This window comes from Indicator indicator, chromosome Z, assembly GCF_027791375.1.
Source record: "Indicator indicator isolate 239-I01 chromosome Z, UM_Iind_1.1, whole genome shotgun sequence".
Classification (NCBI taxonomy): Eukaryota; Metazoa; Chordata; class Aves; order Piciformes; family Indicatoridae; genus Indicator; species Indicator indicator.
Window position 1 is genome coordinate 45,517,739 of NC_072053.1, and position 19,230 is coordinate 45,536,968.

Sequence of the window (19,230 nt, forward strand, 5' to 3'; positions counted from 1 at the left end):
ACTGCATACTGAGGGAGTTAACAGGGCATGTGACATCAGACAGGGCACAGCTAGGCACAGCACAGCAGCTTCTGCAGAAGGGTATGCAAGCAAGGTGCTGAAGCCTGGCCAGCTCAACCAAGGAGTGATAGTATCCACCTAGCAAAAGGCAAGGACATCCCTGAACCCTGCACACACGAAGTCTCATGCTGCATTTCCAATGGAGGTCAAATGAGATGACTCTGCCACCCAGGTATTGGGCTGCAAGGTCTGTCCCACTCTTACACCAATGTCAGACAACAACAGTGAGCACAGCTGTGGGAGGTGTACTCAGACAGAACCACTCCTCTGCTTAGTAATGGAGCTCCAAGAAGAGATAAGTTGGTTGAGGACCATCAGGGAATGTGAGAGACAGACTCTTGGAGAAACATCCTGCCCCCTGTGAGACAAACCCAACACGCAGAACTTCCGGTCCTCTTTACACCTGGGTGAATATGGTGGCCTAGAGGACAGCAAACAATGCCAACATTGTCAAGGTTGGAAGGGACCTCAAGGATCATCTAGTTCACACTGCTTGCCATGGGCAGGGACACTTTCCTGTCCAGGCTGCCAGAGCCACATCCATCCTGGCCTTGAAAACATCCATCAGTACCCCCAAGTCCTTTTCTTCAGGATTGCTCTCAAGCTAGTCACTGCCCAGCCTATATCGGTGCCTGGGATTGCCCCAACCCAGATGCAGAACTCTGTACTTAGTCTTGCTGAACCTCATGACATTGACAGCAACTCTTTGAGTACAGCCATCAAGCCAGTTCTTTATCCACTGCCCAGCCTGAAGGAGTTGCTGGGGTATTGTCAGTCTACACCCTGCATCTAAACCTCTTCAGTAGAGAATAAAAGATGGATCATTGCCCTAACTGACTCACTTCTGAAGAGAGCAAAGGGCACAAGATGTAGACCAGACCTGTGTCTTCCAGAAGTTTGCTGCCTCCCTGGGGCCCAGGTTGGTGATGAAAAGGGAAAGCTTCCTTCTGTAATACAGCCCTCAGGCTGCTATCCACTGCTGATCTTTCAGTGAAACTGTGAAGAAGTAACAATAGTAACGCCAAGGGCAATGAAGAGACACTTCAGGATCTTGGGATGACTGGTTAAGGGATTGGAAACACAAGCAGTGTTCTCCTATATCCCTCCACTTGCAGGGACTGATGAAAGAATAAACAAAGAATCAGCAGACCAATCCCTGGCTCTGAGCCTGGTATCTCCAGCAGGACTTTGGGTTCTTTAATCAGGGGTTGACTTACAGAACACCAGGCCTGCTGGCAACAGATGACTTACATCTATCTCAAAGGGGAAAATGAATCCTAGCCCAGGAGCCAGCAGGGCTCACTGAAAGAACTTTAAACTAGATTTGAAGGGGGGCAAGATACAAAACTGGGCTTGCTAGAAATAAGCCCAAGGGCAGCATACAAACGTTTGAAACACGGCCTTTTGGTCTGCCAGTTCCAGTGGAGGTAGAGAATGGAGACCCAGGAGGCAGCAAAGATACAATGGTTACTGATGGGTTTATAACCATGGGAGCACCTTCAGTACAGCATTTGACACTCTCTGCCAGAGCATACTCCTAGAGAAACCGACTGCGCATGACTTAGAAGGGTGGACACTTCACTGAGTAAAAAACATGGGCTGGAAGGCTGGACCCACAGAATAGTGGTGAATGGAACTAAACCTAGTTTGTACCCAGGCACAAGTGGTGTTCCCCAGAGCTCAGTATTTGGGCCAGCTCTCTTCAGTGTATTTACCAGTGACCTAGACAAGAGCATTAAGTGCACCCTCAGTAGGTTTAGGGATGACATTAACTGTTAATGTGCTTGAAAACAGGAAGGCTCTACAGAGGGACCTGGACAGGCTGGATCATTGGGCAAATGCCAGCTGTATGAGATTCAATAAGGCCAAGTACTGGATCCTGCACTTGGGTCACACTAAACCCTTGCAATGCAACAGGCTTGGGGCATCGTTGGCTGGAAGGCTGCCCAGCAAAGAACAGCCATCTGAATATCAGCCAGCAGTATACCCAGGTGGTCAAGAAGGCCAACAGAATCCTGACCTGTAGTGGGAATAGTGTGACCAGTAGGATCACAGAAGCAATCACGCCCCTGCACTCGGCACCAGTGAGGCTGCAGCTTGAGTACTGTGCTCAGTTTTGAGTGCCTCAGTACAAGAAAGTTATTGAGGTCCTGGAGGGGTGCCAGAGAAGGACAACAAAGCTCATGAAGGGTCTGGAGAAAGGTCTTCTAAGGAGCATCTGAGGGACTGGGATTGTTCTGCCTGGAGAAGAGATAGCTGAAGGGAGACCTCGTTGCTCTCTGCAGCTACCTGAAAGGAGTTTGTAGTGAGGTGGGTGTTGGTATCTTCTACCTTATAAGAAGTGATAGGATGAGAGTAAATGGCCTCAAGTTGCACCTAGGGAAGTTTAGATTGGACATTAGAAGAAAATTCCTCACTGAAAGGGTTATCAAACTCTGGTGCAAGCTCCCCAGGAAGGTGGTTGAATCACTATCATTAGAGCTGTTTAAAGGACACAAAGATGTGGTGCTAAGGACATGGCTTCTCACCAGACTTGGTAGAGTTAGATAATGGTTGGACTTGATGATTTTAAAGTTCTTTTCCAACCAAGACAATCTTGCGATTCTTTTCCTGAGTTGGCAATCTAAGAGCACGTTCATACAGAAGCCTCATGACTGATGAAATCCTCCACAATATGCTGCAGAAAAATTCATAGTGGACTACAAATCATTACCACAGTATTTCTGCAACCCTGCAGATTAATTATACTGATCATGCAGTAGTAGGAGATAAACGGACTTTCCTTGTGGCTTCTGCACCAAACACCTTTTCATGTTGAAGAACAATTTCATTCACCACTGAAAGCACTAAGAGTAACAACAAAAAAAAATGTTTGTCCTGAACAACTATGTTTCCTGTTTAAACAAAAAAACCTCACAGGGGAATAGGAAACCTTTTAGAATTTTTTTAAGTTATTTACTTGAAAGTAAAGTAATATCTAGTTTAAGAGAATTCAATTACTTAATTATGAAAAACAAGATTAAAGATAATCCCTTCCCTAGAGCTCTACTATAACTAACATTGGCTCTATACAGAAGTCATCTATTCCAACCGACACAGCTGGAAAGAGGGAGGATAGAGAAAAAAGGGAAATCCCCAGTGATTTCATCTTTGTTACATGGATTAGGAACATAGGGTTTAGAACAGGCATTATGCAAACATCTCAAATGACTGAAAAGATTTACTCACAGCTGATCAGCGAAAACACTAATAGAGCAAAAAAGTCAAGGAATAAAATGCAGTGGCTTTTGGCAAAACCTAATTTTTTTTCCTTGATATTTTATTCTTAAAGTTGCATCCTTCTCAGAACAGGGATTTCCCTCTGCTGACTTATTATTAGAACAATTATCTCCAAGGAAAGAGTTGCCTTGCAACAGAAGCAGAGGTCCTTGTATTTCTAAATTAGGTTTACAGAAAGTAGACAAAAAATAAAAAAGACACCTCTATTGCAAAAAGAATCATTACAACTGTGAAAGTGACCTATTCTTTGCATCCTAATAGTCTGAGGTTTCAGATTTAATCACTAATAGCCATGTGCATTGGTCATAAAGTTATGAATTCTGCTGCTTTCTAAGGGATATCTGCAAGGCTTTTCCTTTTATGAACAAAAATTTAACCATTAAACATCATCTGTGTGCTCCTGGACTAAACAACTGATTTTCACTCTCTTACAAAAAGGAGGGAATACTACACATTACCAACATTTACATTTATATGTTTGTACTCATGGTCAAGGGAGCTTTATTAAACTGCTGTCTTAACGTGGACTGAAAATTTCGCTACTTTTTCCTGCAATAAGTAACTCATAATACTCAAACTAATCCCTGAGCAAACCTATTTCCTGAGGTAAAACTCAATTTAACTTTCAGAGTCATGGAACTGTTTCAGCTGAGTAAGACCCCTAAGATATCAAGTCCAGCTGTCAATCTAAGACCACCATGGCCATTAAACCATGTCCCAGAGTGCAGTGTCTACATGTTATTTGAACACCTCCAGGGAGAGTGACTTTATTCCCTCCCCAGGCAGCCTATTCCAATGCCTAACCACTCTTGAGTCCATTTCCTCTCATCCTATCACTTTTTACTAGTGAGAAGAGTCCAACATCCACTTCGCTACAACCTCCTTTGATGTTGTTGTAGAGAGCAATGACGTCTCCCCTCAGCAACCTCCTCTGTAGTCCAAACAATCCCAGTTCCTTCAGCTGCCTCACAGAAGACTTACTCTCTAGGTACTTCATCAGCTTTGTTACCATTCTCTGGATGAGCTCCAGGACTTCACTGTCCTTCATTAGTAAGGAGTCCAAAACTTAACACAGCGAGGTGTGGCCTCACCAGTGCTGAGTGCTTCCTGTGTTCTGCTTGTCACATTAGGTAGCTATCATTTAGTATCTTCAAAATTCTTTTCTTCCTACTGGCTAAATAAGCAGGTTAAGTGTAGTTTCCTTTTTTTTTCTTCTTGAAATAGAAAAACAATGCAAGCTGAACAGTAGAACCAGCACTACTGACATGCCAATACACATAGAACCATATACCTACCTGCGGAAATCCACTAAAACCATATTACATTGTGGTTTTATGGTTTCAGTTGGGATTCAATACTAAAAATCTACTTCAAATTTGAGGGTTTTTTTTTTTTGAGAGTCTAATTTCTCAGTTAGTGTCATCCCTTCTCCCCATATCCATATGCTGGAACCACAGTGTCCCCTCTCTTCAGCTTTTTCACACTTAGTGGTTAAATCTAATGAGAAAAGGTAACAGACAAATCTATGAAGAAATGACCTAATAAAGACCAATGCTTACTGGTGTTTCCTCAATGAAAACTTCAGCACTACTGTACCTACTCATGGAACAGGCTGCCCAGAAGGGTTGTGCAGTCCCCTTCTCTGGAGACTTTCAAAACCCACCTGGATGCATTCCTGTGTGGAATACCCTAAGTGATCCTGCTTTGACAGGGGGGTTGGACCTGACGATCTCTTGAGGTCCCTTCCAACCTCTAATGTACTTTGATAATTCCACGCTGTGCCTAGAGGGCGAGTCCTGTAGGAGGCTTCATGAATATGATTCTGTCACTATCAGTAGCTTGACAATCTACTTGGTAAGTAATGGATTAACCAAAAATTCTCATTTGTACACAGGGACTTATGGAGATAGCAAGCACCAGGATGGATTCTGGTATATCCCTAATTCATGAGAGTCATATCTGCATGTGTGTTAGCTTTGTATCATTATGTAATACATTGAGTAAATGGTAAAAAAACAAACAAACAAAAAAAAACCAACACCAAAAAAAAACCAACCCACCACAGTGGCATCACTTCCACTCTAAAAGGAATGTCATTTCAAATATATTTGCAAATAGATGGAACAGAAACAACTTCAGTGTATGGCCTGATTTAATTTTCACAGCATACTCTTGAAAATATTTTATTTCCTCTGTAAATATTTCTTTTTATATTCACGAGAACAAGGTCAACTGAAATTAGGTAAATTGCAAAAATGGACTTGAGCATAACTAAATCTTTTCAGGAGGTATGGGGAAGTTAAGTGTAGAAAATATGTTCTTGATGACAAAGAACTTTGTGAATTGGATACAGCCTTTGTAAAACTGAACCAAAGGCTCCTCTTCCTCCAGGCTGCATGGGACTTAGAGCAACCCAGTCTAGTAGAAGGTGTCCTTGCCCATGGCAGGAGGAATGGAAGTAGATGATCTTTAAGGTCTCTCTCAACCCAAACTATTCTGTGACTCTATGACTCTATTCCTGCCCACAGAACCACAAACCTCTGAAGCCAAATCAAATCCTACTTCTTTTAAGGGATGAAGAAGTAATTGGCAATCAGCAAGTTGGTGACCTCCTACTAAGGTTGACTACATGCAAATTTATGCTTCACTTCTAGTGGTATTAAATAAAATGCTAAGACTATAATATTCTAGAGTTGATCTACATAGATGGCACCACCCTAACTGTCCTGTTTGCCTTACCTAAAGTGGCCACAGCAACACTACAAAGCTGTGCTATAGTTGGTTTCTTCTTTGTTTCATTACTCACGATATCAAGATGTTATTCCTACTCTCTCCCAACAAACTGCAGGATAACCAGTCAGACCGCTTGTCATGTGAAGGATGGGATGCATATGGGGAAGGATAACGATGAAAATGCACTGGCAGACTAATAGCAATTAATTTTAGATTAACAGAAGGTTCTTGGCCTGAAAGACAAGAAAACCATTTGCTGTAGCAAGTAACCCTGACTAGCTAACACAAGAATGCCACAAGACATGTGTGAGAAAAAGGGCAGTTATCTCAAGGAGTAATTCAAGGAATCTTAAGCAAGAGACACAACACGGACAAGCCCATACTGAATGTAGCAGCATGCAGGTGCCCGGTGAGCCCACACTCTTCCCTTCAGAAGGACATATCATTTGTAATGTACATATGTTTATGAAAATTAGAAAAAATGAATTGTATTTAGTGGTTTATCAGTGGAATGACGTGTCCCAGGACTTCTGCTTGGGGAAAACTAGTGAAGTCTGGGCTTTTAGATGCACAGAAATCAAGTGACTTATACCATTACTTAAAAGCATGTAAGTAAAAGTCTACCATCTTAGAGTACTTTTCTTAAAGATAATACTCAGTATTTTATATTCATTTGGTATCTTATTAATTTTGAAGGCCACAAACTTCATCTTGGCTGACTCGCTGCTTTCCACAGAAATTCAGTAGCTTGTTACTTACACTTTTTCTAAAAGACAGCTATAAGCTGTTGGTTGGACCACCTTTGGTCAGGGGAGGTTTTACACCCTGGAAAGCTGGAGTGAACAGCCCTGTCTGACCCCGTAGCTGAGCCTCTGGTGGTCCACGGAAGCATGAACGATTCTGCCATTGTGTGAAATGCAGCAGGACTTTTTCCACTACTAGACAAAGTGTAAGCCTAAAGGTTTGGCCCTCTCCTCCCTCCAAATGAGCAAGCTTCCTACATTTTCACATAAATTAATTTTAAGAACTTGTAAAGAAATCTTGGTGAGTTTTCTGGGTCAGACTGTGCAACAGAAACCTACTTAAATTGATATATTACATTTATACCTAACAGTTTCTAACTTGTTCTACCTTAATTATTTAATTTATTCTCCTTAATACTGAACTATTTCTCTTTAAATGAGACATTGTTTCCTTCTTACTTTGTCTTGTCACAATAGTCCTCCTGTGTTTCACCTCTAGAAAGTCAAGCAAGCAATGCTTCAGGTATAAGGTTTAAGTTCTGCATTTGCAAAAATAAATATGAACCACTCGGCTGTAAAGACAGATATCCAATCATGTACTTAGGGTAGACACACGCTTATTTTCTCACCCATTCCACTTAAAGACAACATGCACTGAGCTCCTATACAGTTAATGGCATAAACATTTCCTTTCATTGCATGTCAGCTCAATCTCTATTATACTAATCATGCACCAGCAGCAAGCAGCAACGTCTTTGGTGTGATGGCTTTTGACATGGGTGCAGGACTCACCCCTCCTGCCTTTAGCAGCTTTCTTCTGAATTCTTCTGTCGGGTTGTTGAATGTGAGCTTTTCGCAGCGGAGGTGATTTACAGGTGGGTGGCCTTCAAGGTGCAGGAATAAGTCATAGTCAAACCGAACTTTCTTAGGTTCTTCCTGAGGGTTGAAAATAACCAGATAGAAACATCTTGCACCAAAACTGACTAAGTTGAAAGCAAGGACTACAGAGAAGAAGGTCAATTAAAATGTTTTCATTTTTAACCACTCTCTGTTCTTAGACACATGATGGAATTTACCAAGCATCAGCTGATCTACAGTAAATCAGAGAAGCTGCTACCAGCGCATGGTAACACATGGCAAAATGCATGAACTTTGTGAACTCTAAACTGTCCTTGTCAAGATTTAACTGAAAGTGTTATGTCATGTTTGGCACAGGCTACAGACACATAGGCAAGTATGATTTAGCTGACACTAGGTAACTCAGTCACAAACACAACCACACTTCAGAGCCCTAGACAGTACTTCAGATGTTACAGTAGGTTTTGAATTCAAATTACTCCACGGAAGCCAAGCACTACTGTTCTCTTCACAGCTTGCAGAAAGGGGTAAGAATAAAACTGCTGCAGCTGACTATACTTTATCTCCTGTGTGTATGGGGTCTGCTCATTTATTAATCAAACTTCATTCCCTGGAATAAATGCAGCCAGCTAGATTTCAAGTGTTCCACCACAGCTTCCAAGTGATTAAAATTCTCTACCACTGCAGTGAAAAAAAAAATACACTGAATGTTCCCTGTACCAATACAGAGAGAGAAAGAACAGGAAAGGCAAATCTATCTTAGAAAAAAATCATCCATGTTCTACTGCCTTGAGAAAGCCTCACATGAAAAAGCACACTAGTTACACTGAATAGACTTAGGTTTGCAGCACCAGAGAAAGGATACAAAGTTTTGCTTATACTTTTACATGGTCCCTTCTAAAAGCTGCACAGAACTGTTAAATATTAAATATCCCCTCCTCCAAAGGTTCCAATGTGTAACAGAAGCCACCAAACTGAAGTTAGTTATAGAGCAGAACTTGTGGGATGGATCCAGAAGTTCTGAAGGAGCTAGCTAAAGTTATTGCCTAAGCCACTCTTGACCATTTTTGAAAGGTCATGGAGAATAGGGGAGGTGCCTGAGGACTGGAAGAAAGCCAGTGTCACTCCAATCTTCGAAAAGGGTAAGAAGGAGGAGCCCAGAAACTACAGGCTAATCAGCTACACATCCATCCCTAGAAAGGTGCTGGAACAGCTGGTTCTGGAGGTCCTTTCTAAGCACATGCAAGAAAACAAGATTCTCAGGAAAAGTCAGCGTGGATTCATAAAGAGGAAGTCACGCTTGACCAATCCGATTGCCTCCTGTGATGGTGTGACCAGCTGGGTAGATGAGGGGAGAGCGGTGTCTGTTGTCTACCTTGACTTCAGCAAGGCTTTTCACGTGGTCTCCTGCAACATGCTCATAGGTAAGCTTAGGAAGTGTGAGTTAGGTGAGCGGACAGTAAGGTGGGTTGAGAAGTGGCTGAATGACAGAACTCAGAGGGTTGTGATCAGTGGTTCAGTGGAGGCCTGTGGCTACTGGTGTTGCCCAGGGGTCAGTACTGGTCCAGTGTCGTTCAACATCTTCATCAGTGACCTGAATGAAAGGACAGAGTGTACCCACCGGAAGTTTGCTGATGATACAAAACTGGAAGGAGTGTCTGGCACACCATGAAGGCTGTGCTGCCATTCAGCCAGACCCATATAAACTGGAGACTTGGGCAGAGAGGAATCTAATGAAGTTCAACAAGGGCAAGCGTAGGGTCCTGCATCTGGGGAGAAGTAACTCTGTGGAACACTACAGGTTAGGGGTCAACCAGCTGGAAAGAAGCTCTGTGGAGAAGGACCTTGGAATCCTTGCCCTTAAGGCCAAGAAGCCCAATGGTATCTTGAAGTGCATTAAGAAGAGTGTGACCAGGAGGTAAAGGGAGGCTTTCCTCCCCTTCTACTCTGCCTTAGTGAGGTCACACCTGGAACACTGTGTCCAATTCTGGGGTCCCCAGTTCAAGAGGGACAGGAAAGTATGGGAGAGAATCTATTAGAGGGCTATGAAGACGACTGGCAAACTGCAGCATCTCTTTTAGAAAGAAAAGCTGACAGACTTGTGGCTGTTTACCCTGAAGATAGAGGAGATCTTATCAATGCTTATAAATATCGAAACAGTGGGTGTCAAGAGTATGGGGTCAGACTCTTTTCAGTGCTGCCAGCGACAGGACAAGTGGCAGCAGGCAGAAACTGGAACACAGGAGGTTCCATCTGAACATAAGCAAAAACTTCTTTACTGTGAGGGTGACAGAGCACTAGAACAGGCTGCCTGAAGAGGCTGTAGAGTCTCCTTCTCTGAAGACATTCAAAACCTCTCTGGATGTGGTTGTATGAACCATATGTAGGTAAAACCTCCTTTAACAGAAGGGTTGGATTGAACGAGGCCACTTCCAACCCCTATCATTCTGCAATTCTCTGAATAGGCCATATTCAAAAGAAGCTTTAGTAAAAAAGGAAGAGGAGGAAGAGATAGAACAAAATCTTAGCACGTATCCACCACTACATGTAATCAAACTGTAAACTCTGTTCAATGACAGATGCTTAAAAAATAATATTAAAAACTGTTTAGGATTGTAAGGATGTGAGGAATGGAAAATGCAGAAATCTCATTGATTCTAAAAGTTAAATCAGAAGTTTGAAATACAGCCACGGGACATCTTTGTCATCTTATCTCTCGACCACAATAGGACAACTCTCCATGGCCAACTCTGCAAGGTCAAATCTCTCAAGCCAACTTTTTGTGGGGATAACTCTACAACTGAAGATTTTGTAATTTAATAGAAAAATCAAAATTTGGGATGGCATAACTGCTATCAGCTAATCCACATGCAGTATGCAAGGTGGGTGGGGAGAACTACAGAAAGTCTTACTCAGGAAGCTGCCTCCCACTGTCCACCAAGCCCTGCAGCTACTCCAGTGCTGACACTGCTGTGCTCTCACCCGGGCAGTGCTCAAGCAACCAGCTGCCCCCCCTGCTCATGGAGCTGTGCCTGAAGATGCTCTCCCTGCTGCTTCCCCACTGGTTGCTCCTCTGCCTGCCCATATTCTCCCCCCATAATGTAAGGTATGCTGCAGGAATGAGGTTGAAGGTGGTACCCACTCTGCCTCCCACGAGAGGCTGCCCACAGCCTGGTGTCTGGGGCTCTCTGTCATGCCATGCTACACAGAGCCACATCCACATTCTAAGGCTTTGTGGAGCTTGCTGTGTTGTGGAAAGAACCTGCAGAATCTGCAGACCCACATAGCACTGTCCTTGCTTAGAGTTGGCCACACAGAGCTGTCCATGTGGAGCTGTCCCACAAAGACCTGGCCATAGAAAATGAGCCACAGAGTTGTCTTCAACCCTCTCTCAACTTGAAGCAGAGACAACGGAAGAGGATCTACAATAAATGGTCTGCAGTAGTCCACTTCTGAAGACAGAAGAAAGTAGTTCCCTTAGATGAACTATTCTCTTGACAGAATTTTCAAAAGCAACCATGAGTATATTTCTTATTGTTAAAAAGATTAACATGTAATTTCTTGCAGTAAAAAAAAAAAAGGAAATTATTTACTCCCTGCTCTGCTTAGAAAACTATGGTATTGCTACAAGCCAACAGATGGTACCAGAAGCTCTGCCATAAAAGCAACATGGTAAGAATTTATAAACAGCAATCTTCAAAGAATTCTATGTAAAGTTAGATGAACACAATGAGTGACTTAAAAGCAGGCTTTTACTATACAAAGGACTGCTGGTACCACTGCTGTTATTTCAAAATAGTGAGACAACACAGAATATACTGCAGTTTATAACCTTTACCCTAAATAGAATGCGTTTTCCAGAGTAGGAGCCTTTTGACTGAAAAGCATTTTTCAAGGACTTTGTCTCAATGGCTAACAACTATGGACTGCTGAATTTGGGAATGGGGGTTGTCTTTTCCCTAATTCTTTAAATCTTGGAATATTCTCCATCAGGGTGAGACGTCTGTTGGATTTTCTGCCAGTTTCTGCCTAGCTCTACGCCCAGGCACCTGTGGTGCAGACGGGGACCTCTACCTCTAACTTCTCTATTCATTAGGGCACTTTCTGAATGAGAAATTGAAAAGTTGTCTACCTTGAATAAGTGATGAGGGTCTGTCTCCTCTTCCTCTTTTTGTCTACCTCTTGTTTTTCTGTACTGGAATACCTGTGAAGTGGCTTTTGGGGAGGAAGAGTGACTAAGCCAGGAGAAAGCAGTAATTTGCCTCAGTAATGCCAGCTCAATTTCTGTACCAATTATCCTTTGTATTGTACCAACACCCAGGGAAGTGCATGCTGCTGCAGCAGCAGCTGTGTGAAGAGCTAGCTGACTCACAGTCCAACAGCTTGTCGTATTCCATGACACCAAAATAGGGGTGAGGGATGTTTGCAAACTTCCTAATTCCACATGCTGCTTGAGGGTGAGGTGAGTTGTAATCACTGCTGCCCTCTTGATCTCAGCCTAAGCCACAACTCCTGCTGGAGAGCTCCTGAGACTTTGCACGTCTCCACAGTCAGCAAGAGCAGCCAAAATTCTAAGTGGAAAACAAAAAAAAGAAACCTTGGGCGAGCAGCTTTCTACAGTGATGCCTCAAAGATTGACTCACCATCTTCACCTTTGCCTGCCCAGTTTTGGGATAAGCTCTCAACAGAAAAGTTGAGGAAAATAGGCTGCCTTTTAGTAGATTTCTTGAATGAATCAAAACTGCTTCCCTAATAGAGAGAACTAAAAAGCTTACTAAAAAAGCTAGTCATCTCTCTGTGGCAATTCTGTTTCCTTTTCTGAGAGCAACCAGAGTAGACTAAATGCAGCTCTTCGCAGATTGATACAGGGAACATTTCAGAATTACGTGTTCAAAACCTACAGCTTAAAGCATCTGAGCAGAATTTTCCACACCTGGACAGTTTTCTGTGAAAGACAAAAGAATACTGGAATATCTTCTTGAAGGCATATGCAGCAAAGTGGTACTCTACAATAAAATTTGAGTGACCAAGGCTCCAGCAAATATCTTTTACTATGAATTTCTGTTTTCTTAGATTTTTTTTCACCAGCTATTCAACACATTAGACATGTAACACTGACTTAATGAAAATAATTATGTTAAACTACGTTGTGGTAATACAAAATAAAACACACAGGTATCTTAGAAGCACATATGAAACACAGTAGCAGCTCCACCAAGGCACATGACATACAAAAAGAAGCTCAAACATTGCTGCTATTAAGGTACTACACAAGAAACTTGCAAGCTTTTTGCTCTTTAATTCCATCCAGTGACTTTGAATAGAAGAACATCCCTGATAAATACAGTTTTACACCTAATTTTTAACTGACTTAGTGAATTAAACTGTAAATATTTTTAAAAATCATGAATGTCACATGATTTTTTCAGATGTTTGGTTTGGTTTTTTTCTTGTTTGGTTTTTTTTGTTGTTTGTGTGTGTGAGTAGGATTTTTTGCTTTGTTTTTAAACTAAGAGTATGCAAGTCCATACCTTGTTTTTGAAGTAAACCTCAATTGGCAAAATGAAACCGGCATACCCAGATTCTTCAACTTTGTAGGGTGGATCCTTGCACACTGAAACAAAGAGAAAAACCTGTACTTTACACCCCAAAAAATAATGTTTTACAACCACAAGCAAAACATACAAGCAAAAAACATGTGACAATAGTTCTGTGGCAGCACAATAACAAAGCCATACACACAAGGACATACTTCTGCACAACACAGCCTGAGTTTTGCAAACCAATTCCTACTGCCTGTACACAACCTACAATTTAGGGGACGATTTTTTGTTGGTGGTTGTTTGGTTTGGGGTTTTGTGGGTTTTGTTTGTTTTTTTCGCCCCACTTCTTCCATTCCCGCCTACCCCCCCCCCCCCCCCCCCCCCCCCCCGCCAAATCCTTTCAAGACTGCTAAAGCAGACCACCCAGGACTTCAACACCAGGTGGACCCACTGAGCACCACAAAGACCACACAAGCAATCGCAGCCAAAGCTTGTTCTGAGACTGGAAAACGTACAGGATTCCACCAGAAAACATAAGAGGATTCCACCTGAAGAAAGTTAAAGATGTGGAGAACAGAAGAACTGCCATTCATGTATTCATAACCTAATATTAATAACATCCTAATTATAAAAAAGGTAATTTAAAGTAAGTTCATTAATCTAATTAGAACCAGTGCTAGCAAAATTTACATCTATATTACTGGAAGGAGGGGGGACACAACACAACACTCCAGTATATAGCAAAGAACGTCAGGAAGGTTAACTATTGTATTATGTTAAAACAGTATCCATCTTTACCCTACAGGAACAGACTTTTTTAACATGGCAACTTGTATTACTAGCTCCAATACAGGCTTCAGTTTAGTGCAAGGACGATGAGACACATGAAATTCCCATATGTGATGGTTTGAAACTGTCTTTTTAATTTTTCCTTGCAAAGTTCAGAACAGAGAAAGTGAAAGAATGTAAATAAGTCACTATCGGGTGTAAGAAAGCAAAATAACGATTGTTCTAAACACTTCCATTGGATAGATAGAAATGTTTAAGAACTATTACCCAAAACAAAGTAGGCATTGGGCACATTCTGCGTTCGGCAGTGGGGGCAGTTGCTGGGCTGTCTGGTTGCTGTTTCTTCTTCTCTTCTGGCTGAAGATAACACACTGACCTTGGCAGCTAAGTTAACAACTTTCTGCTTAACTAACTCTGCTTTCTCTGTCCAGGGGGGTCTGGGGGGGAAGCTCCTGGGAGAGAGAGGCCCCTTTGGGAGGGTCCCCTTGGGGGGAAGCAAAGGGAGATCGGTTGTGCTTTTTCTGTTGATTGTATATATTTGTGAATGTCGTGAATTTTGTATATTTGTACATATTCATTGCATTTCATTGTAGATTTTAGACTCTGCTTGTAAATACAGCTTTTCATTTGCTTCCAGACTGAGCTAGCCTGGTTATTGTTGGTGGTGGGGGAATTTCAGCTCACACCGACACACCATAGCATCAAACATGAGCTCTCTGAAGGAAGCAGCACAAGCGTGCCAACTCCAGTCAGTGACAAAAAGCGGCATGTTACAAAACTTGGAAGAGAAACCATCTCTTGCTTCTTCTATTTGGCTGCATGTCCACATGACACTTAAGCATGAAGACAGGCTAAGCTTGAAAAACCATGTGTCTCCTGCAGCATCAGCAGAGATGCTTCCTAATGCTGCATTGATATGTATGACAACTCACATTGTATGTGCTACCATGCCAATGACACTAAACAACGACTGTTTCTCCTCTATGAGTGATGTGATTCATGCAAAACGTTGACTTCTTCAAAAAAATTTGCTCAAGCTCTATCATTCTACCTGAGTGAAAAAACGTAAATAAAAAAATACTCAAGATTCCTAAATAGATCATTGTTTGCTAAGATGTATGCTCTTGTCAGAATTGCTTGGTAGCTGCTTGCTGTATCAAATGAAACTTAAACTCTATTATATCACAGTATGGCAGTATATCAGAGGCTGGAAGGGACCTCAAGAGAACATCAGGTCCAACCCCCTGCCACAGCAGGATCACTTAGGGTAGTCCACACAGGAATGCATCCAGGTGGATTTTGAAAGTCTCCAGAGAAGGAGACTACGCAAGCCCCACGGAGCAGCCTGTTCCAGTGCTCTGTCACCCTCACTGTAAAGAAGTTTCTCCTCATGTTGAGGTGAAATCTTCTATGTTCAAGTTTGAACTCATTGTTCCTTGTCTTATCACTGTGAACCATCGAAAAAAGCCTGGCCCCCTCCACTTGACACCCACCCCTCAGATATTTATACACATTCATGAGATCCCCTCTCAGTCTTCTCTTCTCCAGACTAAATAGGCCCACGGATCTCAGTCTCTCTTCATAGTGGAGATGCTCAAATCCCTTAACCATGTACAATCCCCTAATCATCGTACAAGTGTGTCTTACAATCAACCAAGCAGGGATGAATACTAAAATCCTTCTTCTTAGCAAAGCACCATGAAAGTGGTTAAGTGTCCACCTGTGATCCTGAAATCATGACACAGACCATCAGACAAAATCCAGGAACAGATCGAGGAATAGAAATTTCCTCTCACTGTAAGTGAAGACAAGGTTTGTGACCACCTGAAGAACTCAAACACGGACAAGTCTATGGGACCTGATGAGATGCATCCCAGAGTCCTGAGGGAATCAGCTGATGTAATTGCCCAGCCACTTTCCATGACATTTGAGAAGTCCTCTCAGTCAGCTAAGTCCCTGGTGACTCCAAGAAAGGAAACGTTACACACATTTTTAACAAAGGTAGAAAGGAGGACCCTGGGAACTACCGACCTGTCAGCCTCACCTCTGTGCCTGGAAAGATCATAGAACAGGTTCTTCTAGAACCTGTGATAAAGGCACACAGAGGACAGGCAAGTGATCTGAGACAGCCAGCACAGATTTACTGAGGGTAAGTCCTGTCTCATCATCTTAAAGGCTTTCTACAATAAAGTCACTCCATCAGTAGACAAGGTAAAGGCAATGGATGTCATCTATCTGGACTTATGCAAGGCCTTCGACAGCTCCTTATAGCATCCTTCTAAGTTAGAAAGATATGAATTTGATGGGTGGACTGTTCCGCAGATAAGGAATTGGCTGGATGGTCGCATAGCTGTGGTCAATGGCTTGATGTCCAGGTGGAGATGGGTGACAAGCGGTGTCCCTCAGGGGAACCAGGGCAGTTTAAGACACATCAATGACACATCAATGACACAGACAGTGCGACTAAGTGCATTCTCAGTAAGTCTGTAAATTACACCAAGCTGAGTGCGGTTGGTATGTCAGAGGGATGAGATGTCATCCAGAGGGACCCGGACAAACTGGAGCAGTGTGCCAAGGTTAAATGAGGTTCAACAAGGCCAAGTGCAAGGACCTCTACCTAGGTCACGACAGTGCTCACTCTCATTACAGGTAGGGGATGGTGTGATAGAGACCAGCCCTGCAGGAAAGGACTTGGGGGTACTGGTGGACAAGAAGTTGGACATGAGCCAACAGTGTGCATGTGCAGCCCAGAAGGCAAACTGCACCCCAGGCTGCATTAAAAGAAGTGTGGTGAGCAGGTGAAGAGAGGTGATTCTGCCCCTCTACTCTGCTCTGATGAGACCTAACATGGAGTATTGTGTCCAGCTCTGGGGTCCACTAACACAAGAGGACATGGACCTGATAGGGCAGGGCCACAAAAATGGTCAGATGGATGTAGCACCTCTCGTATGAAGACAGGCTGAGAGAGTTGGGGCTGCTTAGCCTGGACAAGAAAAGGCTCTGATAAGACCTTCAAGCAGCCTTCCAGAACTTGAATAAGACCTACAAGAAAGATGGAGAGGGACTGTTTACAAAGGCATGGAGCATTAGGACAAGGGACAATAGTTTTAAACTAGAGATGGGTATGTTTAGACCGCACACTAGGAAGTTCTTACTGTAAGGGTGGCGGAACACTGGAACAGGTAGCCCACTGAGGTGGTGGAGGCCCCATCCCTGGAGACATTCAAGGTCAGACTTGATGGGCCTTTGAGCAACCTGATCTAGCTGGGGATGCCCCTGTTTACTGAAGGGTGGTTGGACTAGATGACCTTTGGAGGTCCCTTCCAACCCAGTGTATTCTATGATTGTACGAAAATGCGACCACTATTACATACTCAATTCTATGATCAGTATGCCAGATTTTAGAGAACATGAAAGCTTGTTTAATTCCCGAGTAATGAACACAGAATAACTTTCTCTTACTAACTTGCCATTCTCTGCCTGCTCTGCTAGCACCAAAACCCCACTAGGGACTTGGAAGATGAGGGAGATGCAGCTAGGTATCAGTACTGAGTTCACTTCATGCCATCAATGGAAAGGGCAAAAGATGACCAAAAAAAAAAATTGAGGAAAACAAACCTTTTCTTTTCTGGACTCTTCTGCAACACTGCCTTGCAGCTACACAATTGTTTTTCTTGGCAGGAAAACAAAAGGAGGACCTATAATTTATAAAGTGGGATTTGAAAGGTTTTGAAGAAAAGTGTTATGATGATAGGTCAAATCTGAGAACTGGTTTCAGATATACAAATCTTCCAAGTTGGAAACTAAGCATTTTGTGTTAGAACCTCCCAGAAGCAGTATTTAATCTTATACTGACAGGTCTTCCCTGATGAGGGTTTGCCAGCATTTGGAAAATTTAGATATAATAGTCCTAGTTAAACACAGTGACAGGTTAGAGTAATACATACTGAACAACTTTGTAAGCCAAAGGCAGAGCCTTCCTGCTTTTCATCTGTCTTCCTAAGAGAACCTGAGGAGAAAGTCTTCCCAGTATTATTTGAATGGCCACGCAGGCTTCAGAAGACAGAAATCCACTTATATAAAAACAAGGAAAGATTATTCAAGAGATGTTTACCCAGGTGGAAACACAGAAACTTTAGAAACTGCAATACATTAACTGTTAAAGAGATTTCAGGCTCCATTACATGACAAGTCACAAATCACTTTTTTTTTTTTTAAAGAAAACACTACATCGACTTCTTCCTGAGCATTTAATAGGCACAGAAAACACTATCAGCATAAATATTTTCCATTCGCTCCTTCAAATCTCTCTTCCTTCAGACCTACACAGCTGTTAGCCATGCTGAACAGTACCTTGTCCAAGTTTCACATTACAGTTCTGAAAACAAAGTCTGTTACACTTGTGGGCTCTGTTGAAACTTAGATGATGGGTTACCAAACACTTGATCAGAAAGAAACCATTTTGGATGCCCTCCCAAACTGGAAGATCATGTTTTTATAGAAGGAAAATTCTACAATAATCTTGTGAATGGAACCTTCCTGGGGAAAGAAAAGAAAAAAGAAAGAAGGTGACTGAACAAATTTCCACGCTATGCAGTTGAACTGCAATTAAAATGAAAGCTATTACATTTTCCTCATCTTTCTTGAGGAAGCCTCTGCATCTGCTGTCAGAAACAGCATCTCCATGCACACCAAAACAGCACTCACTGACAGAAGCTCTTTTCATTTTGTTCAGCTATCACAGGTGGTAACCAGGGCTGCAATGATGTGTGGTTTAGCTGAATCAACAGGCATCCTAGCAAGGTTTATTTAGTGGAAAATGAAGATGTGGCAAGACTTAGGTAAACCACAGAAAAGGCATAAATGAAAAAAAGGAGAGTAAAATTGAAAAATCTGTTTTGGAGAAGTGAAAAAGAAAAAGCAAACTGCAAGCATAGACTAACAGAACTAAACCAACGACAGAAATGAGGAAGGAGTGATTTTGGAGAACGAAGAACATGGAAACCCTAAGAGACTTCTCAAATCTCATATTTAGAAAAGCAGCAACATTAAAACAGGTAGATAAACGTAAAAGAGTACCCCTCTATAAAGAATTTCCTCCTGATTCAGTGAGCAGAGCTGTTTCCCTAATAAAGTAGTGGCACCTACACATTTCAAGGACCAGATAAAGCCTCTTGCACAACATTATCCCCAAAACTTTTTGTCAGGGTTTTCTTCTGTGGAAA

The 19,230-nt window shown here is 42.4% G+C and overlaps 1 protein-coding gene across 1 annotated transcript in view; it reads right to left on the reverse strand.

The window, feature by feature from the left end:
- The window catches only part of MLLT3 (MLLT3 super elongation complex subunit), a 124,112-nt gene that overhangs the window by 44,358 nt on the left and 60,524 nt on the right, over positions 1 to 19,230 (reverse strand). The window contains exons 3-4 of the mRNA XM_054397582.1: positions 13,205 to 13,287; positions 7,608 to 7,751 (exon numbers count right to left, since the gene is read on the reverse strand). Of these exons, the coding sequence (XP_054253557.1) occupies positions 7,608 to 7,751; positions 13,205 to 13,287 (227 nt within the window). The remainder of the gene's footprint in view (positions 1 to 7,607; positions 7,752 to 13,204; positions 13,288 to 19,230) is intronic.